Below are 7,949 nucleotides of genomic sequence, written 5' to 3'. Positions count from 1 at the left end.
CTCCAAAGAGAAACCCTGTCTCGGAAAAAAAAAAAAAAAAAGCAAGATCTGTGCTGGAGCCAACCTTGGGGGTTTTCTTCAACACCAGCCTCCAGTGTGTTGAGGGGTCAGCGGTGTCCCCCTCCCCATGAAGGCTGAGCTCCTCAAGCAGGGGGACATAAAGCCTAGGACCAGAGAGGGGTTCATTACTCCAGCTTGGGCATGCGCTAAACACCACAGAAGTGTACACTTTGGCAAAGGGAAATTGTATGTGCTACGAGTTTCACACATACACCCCCAGTCAAACAAAACAGCAGCGTCTGGGGGCCGGGAGAAGCCTGCTCTGAGGCTTTGAAAGGGTCAGGACTCCTTGCAGGGAGTGGCGATGCCAGACGATGTAAGGGCTAGGCTGGGCCTCCCCCTCCTCCTCCACCAGATGGGAACTGGGACTCGGGAGAAAGGCCCAACTGGGGCACGAAGGACTTAAGCAGAAGAGGGGCACTCAGGGAAAGCGCGGGCTGCAGCCGTCGGCTCATTTGCATCATAAGTGATTGGCTTTCCCTGCTCGTCCCTCATTAGGACACAATGGACAGTTGTTCGCTGGCGCAGCAGATCATTTACCGAGGGAGAGAGGGGGATGGCGCACAAGTGACTGATAGGCTATCGTGGTGGGGGTGCGCACAGCCATCCACCCCTGCGTCCCACCAGCCACGGGAACTTTTGTTTTCATGCTGAGAGTGGACCTTCCAGAGCCAACCAATCCCCTCCTTTGGCAGGGGTGCTGAGCGACTGTGGGACTTAAGTCAAACAGCTCGAGCGGGGGCTTCCGGGACCAGGAGTAGACTCCACATTCTTGTTCCAGGGCCGAGCGCGCTCCAGCCCTGCTGACCCTTCTCCCTTCCTCTTTCTCTTCTGGAGTTCTAGATCTCCATCTCCTGTTCCGGGCTTTGGTTTCCACTGTGCTGTCCCCTCTTGCCCTGTTCTACCTCTAGTTAACCCTTGCCAGAACAAGGGTTGATCTGGGAAGAGAGGTAGCGGTGTGGAAACTGTCTCAGCGTTTTCGGAGATAGAAGAGGGCAGAACCAACCCATGCCCTGGGGTTATTTTTGGTTTTGTTGTTGTTGTTTTCCTTCCTCCAATTTGAGACCCTCTTAACTTCTGAGTGCTGGGATTACGTGCCCAGCCAAGCCTGGCTGAGGGCTATTACAAATCAGGCATGAAGATGACCACGTGACACATTTTATTTCCTTCTTTCAAGGCAAAGTGAAACTCAGAGAGGTTAAGTAATTAGGGCAGGGATACCCAGCTAGCAAGGGATAGCTGTTTGATTCAAAAACCTTTCTGGGCCAGGTGGCGGTGGTGCACACCTTTAATTCCAGCACTTGGGAGGCAGATGCAGGTGGATCTCTGAGTTCGAGGCCACCTTGGTCTACAAGAGCTAGATCCAGGACAGTTAGGGCTGTTACACAAAGAAACCCTGTCTCGAAAATCGGAAGGAAGGGAGGGAGGGAGGGAGGGAGGGAGGGAGGGAGGGAAGGAAGGAAGGAAGGAAGGAAGGAAGGAAGGAAGGAAGGAAGGAAAGAAGGAAGGTGAAAACCTTCCTGGGTGCATTTGGGAGGCAGAGGCAATTGAACCTCTGTGAGTTCGAGGCCAGCCTGGTCTTAATACCAAGAATAGCCAGGGCTGCATAGAGAGACTCTGTCTCAACAAACAAAAAAGCAAAAGAAAATCTGTTTTTTTCCACCAGACATCACCTCACAGAGGCTAACAATGCACACCCTCACAGAAGGCACGATACTGCTCTGTCCTCCGGGGACAGCCCCTTCAGCATGCACCTCCGTAGCCCACCTTTCTCCTCTGGCCCTTCTTGCAGGATGGTGGAACAGCACAGATGCAGGGCGTTTACCACCCCCCTGGGGGTGACAGGAGGCAGTGATCCAGACCAAGCAACCTGGCAAACTACACCATGGGGGTCTCCCTCCTGCCAACACCCTTCCCTGTTGCCATCTGCCCCTCCCTTTTGTGGGTCAAGGCTGCCAGCTTCTGAATCTGCTTCCTTCTGCGCTGGGGGAAGGGAGCGTCAGGGTGAAGGGGTGTCTGTGCACGAACATAAGGCCTCCGGGTTCATTCTGACACTGAATGAAAAACTCGCCAATTATTCGTCCAATCTCATTAATATGCAGACAGACATCTGTTATTTAGGAGTCAACAGCAGAGCATTTTTCTTGGGGGAGGGGCACTTATGTACATCTCTTGTCTCAGGCTACTGTGGGATAGCTGCTTGGGACTCACCGTATGCCCCAGAATCTGGAGCACCACCCCACCCCACCCCCGGGAAGGGAAGGAGCTAGGTAGAGATGGAGGGCAACCTGGAACTCATCTGGAAGGAGGGAGGCAGAGAGGGGACAAAATCATAGAGGAAACCGCTAAAGCAGAGCGCCGGGCCTCTTCCTGGAGAGGAGCGTGGAGCAGAGAAGAGCTGCTCTAGGCTGGCCAGCCAGGATCCTGATGTCCCCTGGGAAATTCCAGCATGACTCCTCCTCTTCAGGCCATTGGACAAACCCGAGTGGGTCTGGGTGGGTTGCTCTAGCAACATGGTAGAAAGCTGAGCGTGGTCGCGTTTGCCTGTAATCCCAATTCTGCTGTACTTGTGGCAGGACTGCAAGTTGAAGACCACTCTGAGCTGTATAGTAAGACCCTGCCTGAAGAACAGACACAGCCTGTACCCCTCAAAGGAACCCATTTCTGAGGCTTGTAGAAGCTGGGCCCGGTGGTATGGGCTGAGACAGCAGAGTCATATACAGGCATGAATGTGAACATTCTGTCTAGACATGCAGAAAAATGAAAAAAATTAGCGAAGTAAGGTGGCACGTACCTGTAACCTTTAAATTTGGGAGAGTTCCAGGCCAAGCCACTCAGGGCTACATAATAAGATCCTACCTCAAAAAAAAAAAAAAAAAAAGATACCAAAATCTGTGGCAATGATGGCAGAATGGCAGGATGAACTGGACTGGGAACTTTGGCATGAGTAAACACATCCAGATTCTATTGCTTCAACGCCACCCAGTATGGTGGGAGCTGATCTGGCGTGGTGTGTGTGTGTGTGCATGTGCGTGTGCATGTGCGTGTGTGTGCGCATGTGTGCATGTGTGTGCACATGTGTGTGCATGTCATGTGCGTGTACATGTGCGTCTGTGTGCATGTGCGTGTACATGTGTGTACTCATGTGTGCGCATGTGCGTGTGTGCACATTTGTGTGCATGTACGTGTGTGCGCATGTGTGTGCATGTACATGTGTGTGTACATGTGTGTGCGCGTGTGAGTGTGTGCATGCGTGTGTGCGCATGTGCGTGTGTGCACTCATGAGCTCATGCAGCACACAAATGGAAATCTGAGGACAAACGTAGACGTTAGTCCTTACCTAGGGCTCTCCCCATGGCTGACCCTTGGGGAGGGCTGGAGTCACTGTTGGGGCTGGGGGCCTTCATTGGCTGCAGTGTTTGAGAACTGAACCCGGGAGTCTCCTCCCCTCCACTCGCTGTCTGCTGAGGTTAAAATACACTGACAGCATCCCAGCATGATTGGTTGTTTATTTCATTAAATGATTAACAAGGCTACATTGGAGTCTAATTTGTGGGCCAAACAGCCACAGAGGAGGAGGCAGAGTCTAATTCTTGCACCTGGGTAGGGGGTAGTGGAGTAGCTGTAAGGTTCCCTCCAGCCTGCAAGGACCTTTTTGAACCTAGGAACACTCCAATTGTCTCTTTGCACCCATTGGGCTCCTAGGTCCCAAGACCCAGCCTCTCCCCCAGAAATAAGTCTGGCAACGCGGCCTTGCAGAGGGAACTAAATTCCCTCCCCACTGGTTTTGGAAATATATTAAACTTTGGGGGTTCCTGCGGCTGATTTATCTTCCTAATTATGTTTGCTTTAGGCTGCTACTGAAATGCACTTGCTGTCTCCAAGCATAAACGGCGCAGGAGGAAGATTGGGGGAGTAAAGGGGTGCAAATATCCTGCACTGTGGGGGCCACAGGCTTGAGCCTGCTTTGTATTGGGGAGTCCAAGAGAAGTGTCCCACCAAAAATTTCTTTTTTTTTTTTTTTTGGTTTTTCGAGACAGGGTTTCTCTGTGGCTTTGGAGCCTGTCCTGGAACTCGCTCTGTAGACCAGGCTGGTCTCGAACTTACAGAGATCCACCTGCCTCTGCCTCCCAAGTGCTGGGATTAAAGGCGTGCGCCACCACCGCCTGGCCCCACCAAAAATTTCAAGTCAACTTTTCTTTTTATTTATTTTTGTATTTTGTATTTTTGAGACAGGATTTCTCTGTGTAGCCCTGGCTGTCCTGGAACCCACTCTGTAGACTAGGCTGGGCTTGAACTCACAGAGATCTGCCTGCCTCTGTCTCCCGAGTGCTGGGATTAAAGGTGTGTGCCACCAACGCCCAACTTAAGTCAACTTTTTTTTTGAAGATGGGGAGAATCTCATTCTGTAGCTCATGCTGGCTTTGAACCCTCAGCAATCCTCCTGCCTCAACCTCCCTAGTACTGTGATTACAGGCACTAACTACCATGCCCACTTACAAATTCATTTTTATAGCAAGTCCCTACTGGGGGGAAAAAAATCAGTCTTCTGGAAGAGACAGAGCCCCAGCCCTCAACACCTCTCTGTTCAGGACTTGGGACCCTTGAGGAAGGTCTCAGCGTCAGCCCCTAACCAGGTGAGAGGGTGGGACGCCTAGTGCCTAGACTCCCTTAGACTGGAGAGATGGCTTGGGATGGGAGTCTCACAGGAGACTGTGGGGAGGGCAGTTCAGAAAGCCAGAGACCAGGGAAGATGTTCCTGCCTAGAGAGCCAGGGAGAGAGCGGGGTCTGAGAGAGGGAAAGGAGAAGCTGTTTCCTATGTCATATCTCATAGAGCCCACACCCTTAATCTCCACCATCTCATCCATCCAAAAAACCAAATCTAAACCCCTCTGCCTGAAACCCCTGTTGGCTCCTCACAAGGAAGTGCTGACTCCCACGTGGGCTCTTCTGTGGCCTCAAAGGACCTTGCCAGCCTTGCCATCCCTCCCTGCTGTGCCACACTCACTCTTTCCTCTATACTCAGTTGGTTGCATCTTCTACATCTATGCCAAGGGTTCCCCCCACACCAACTCCCTCGGGACTTACTGGCTCAGGGAGCCCCACAACGGCCTATATGTGTACAGGGTCCCTCAGCCAACGCACGCACCTCTCTTCCCCACTGGGCTAGGCTCCAGAAGCTCAGAGACTATCGTCTCTCGATCCAGTGTGTGGCACCATTGGCAACAGTGCATGCTTGGTGCAGGGAGGGGTAGAGTGTGCACAGGGTCCCACCAGATGGGAGGGCAAGGCCTGCCTCCATCCTCTCCCAACATGGCTGGCAGAACTGAATGGGGTGGAGTTGGGAGGAGGGGAGAGCCACCCACGGATGGTTCCTGGGGGAGAATGTCACCAAAAGGAGGCCAGTGGGACCAGAGCCAGGAAGGGAATACAGGACAATCTGAAATCAGACTCCCAAGGAAACAGACCAGCACTGTCCTAGCTGACCAGTCCTCTGGCCATCCCCTCCACCGGCCTTCACTCCCGAGGGGCTGGGGTAGGGATGACTCTCCATTACAGATGATGCTCCCCCACCGATCATCAATGAGCTCAAGGTAGAGCTGAGGGGGAGCCCAAGTTCGAGTCCTTGAGGAGACTTTGTCCCCTTAGTAAGCTTCACCTTATACCAGGGTTCCGATTCAGGGATATGGAAGCTTTCAATGCCCTTCCTATCTTCACAATCCCTAGGGCGTCAGCAGGCTGCAAGCCAAGGGTAGAGACTGTGAACAAGGGGCTTGTACCACTTCAGAGGGCCCTCTGCCATGCTAGCAGGACACCCAGCCAGGCTGAGTAATGCTGAACACTTGTGCGGCATTGGTTAACTCAAGACACCCCGCTCCCACCCCTGCCCAGGGCTGTCTACCCACGTTAACTGAACCGAAGCCTCCCAAGGTATTTCACTCTCCCACCCCTGGCTTCTAAACTTTGGATTCTTCAGTACACGACTTTCTCCTGTGTTTTCTCTGTAGGCAAGGATGCTGATGGACTGGGAGGTTTTTGGGGGAAAAGGAACAAAACTAAGGCCATAGCCATTTTCCATGGTCATGGGCTTTATTTGCAGACTGCTGGGGAAGGAGGAAACTAGAACTGGTTGCTGGGTTGATGGTAGGAAAGGACTTCTGGTTTTAAATTTTAGTGCGTGTTGCCTGAAGGTTAGAATGTGTGAGAGCAGATGCAGAAGGGAGAGGAGGTCTTCCAATGGACACTGTCCTCAGGGAAGGCAGACAGGCTATGGGAACGAGGGTGAGGAAGGAAAAGACACTTTGTAGAAGACTCGTCCAAAGTCATTGCTTGATGCTGGCTTCCCGAACACCCGCCTGCCCCATCAAGTTTGTGCCCTAATGCCTACCCTGTCAGCCCTCTCAGCTACCAGCAGAAAAGGGGATGAGGGTGTGGAATAGTGACACCCTCCTGTCCTCTAGCTCCTCCAACCAGAATTGCTTCTCTGCCTGCCCTGCCCTTCCAGCCAGGGTCAGGAAGTCAAAAAGTCCAGGAGCAGGCAGGGGAACAATCGTATCTCTCACCCTCTCCGCTCTCTGTCCCGCTGCAGCCCCTCACATAAGGTTGCAGCTCTTGGCTCGATCCTTATGTATCTCGCCCTCATTTCCCCGGTCTGGCCTTCCCGACAGCTGAGTGGATCTCTGCAGTCCCCGGCGAGAGTCGGTACGGCGCAGTTGCCGGTGGCCACGGCCAAGAGAGGCCACGGTGGCCACGTGGAAGACATCCCTGACGCTGCGTTCAGAAGACCGGGAGGAACACTCAACGTATGACACGGCCCCCACCTGCTTGGCCAGCACAGTGCCCTGGAAAAGAAGGGGACGGGTGGAAATTACAGGACTTAGCCTGTACTGCAGAAAAAGGCATGAAGGCTGTGGGCTAGGGTGGAAGGTCAGAGCTGGGGAAGAATCAAGGGTTAAGGGTCAGAGGTTAGGGCAAACGGATGAGCCACGTAGGATGGCTTTAAACAGAGACTAAACCCCGGCCTGGGTGTGAAGGCTGGGATTAAGTGCAGGTTATGGGGCTCACCTGCTCGTGTGTAACAGGGATAAGTCTCTGCTTGGATAGCTCCCTCAGTGTGGCCAGGTCAGTCCTCATGTCCAGTTTACAGCCAACCAGCACCACCTTGGCATTGGGGCAAAACTCCTGAGTCTCTCCTTGCCACTAGTTGGGGATGGAAAGTAAGAGTTATGGGAGAGTGGAGGGAGATACAGGGCAAAGCCCCGCTCCATGCGTGCAGAAATCACTTGGAGCCTCTCTTCTCGGGTTGAGACCAGAACGGCGTGGAAGGCGTAGAAGATGAGGAGACAGTGAAGAGGCTCTGGGATTGTCTGTCAGCCTGGAACCCTTTCCCAGACTCTGTCCTGAGAACAGACCCGCCGCACCCTCCCCTGCCTGGGAACTAAGGATGCTCTGACTGACTGGTGTTTTCATCAGAGGCTTTTCTTATGGAAATAATGGCCTGGACAGGAGGCCACAGGGCTTTTCTAAGTCCCAGGATAGGCATTCCCAACCTTTCCATCCAAGGTTTCCACAGCCAAGGAGATAGGGAAGACAGATAGCTAGTCCCCAGTCTCATCTCCCCAGACGCCATTTCCAGCTCCGAGGACTGATTTGTGGGTGGGAGGAACGGGGATGGAGTAGAGGGATGCCAGCTTTATCTACCAACCAGCTGAGGGACACGCCATTATTCCCTTCTCCCGGCTCAGATCGTGCCCAGTGCCCTCAGTAGTTTCCCTGTTTGCCCAGGCTCCCACCTTCTTGAGGACACTGTCCAGGGTCTCTGGCCGGCTAATGTCAAAGCAGATGAGCACAGCATCAGAGTCTGGGTAGGCCAGAGGCCGGACGTTGT

General features: G+C 53.2%; 1 protein-coding gene across 1 annotated transcript; it reads right to left on the bottom strand.

Moving 5' to 3' along the window:
• Positions 1 to 6,132: 6,132 nt before the first annotated feature.
• Positions 6,133 to 7,947, bottom strand: Rnd2 (Rho family GTPase 2; the record flags this gene model as incomplete). Its single annotated transcript, XM_005369069.2, has 3 exons — positions 6,133 to 6,903; positions 7,127 to 7,261; positions 7,855 to 7,947. Coding segments are annotated over 3 exons (477 nt in total), but the record flags the coding sequence as incomplete, so codon positions are not given.
• Positions 7,948 to 7,949: the final 2 nt, after the last annotated feature.

This window comes from Microtus ochrogaster, unplaced genomic scaffold (assembly GCF_000317375.1).
Source record: "Microtus ochrogaster isolate Prairie Vole_2 unplaced genomic scaffold, MicOch1.0 UNK44, whole genome shotgun sequence".
NCBI classification, from domain to species: Eukaryota; Metazoa; Chordata; class Mammalia; order Rodentia; family Cricetidae; genus Microtus; species Microtus ochrogaster.
This window is presented reverse-complemented; position numbering and strand designations above follow the sequence as displayed.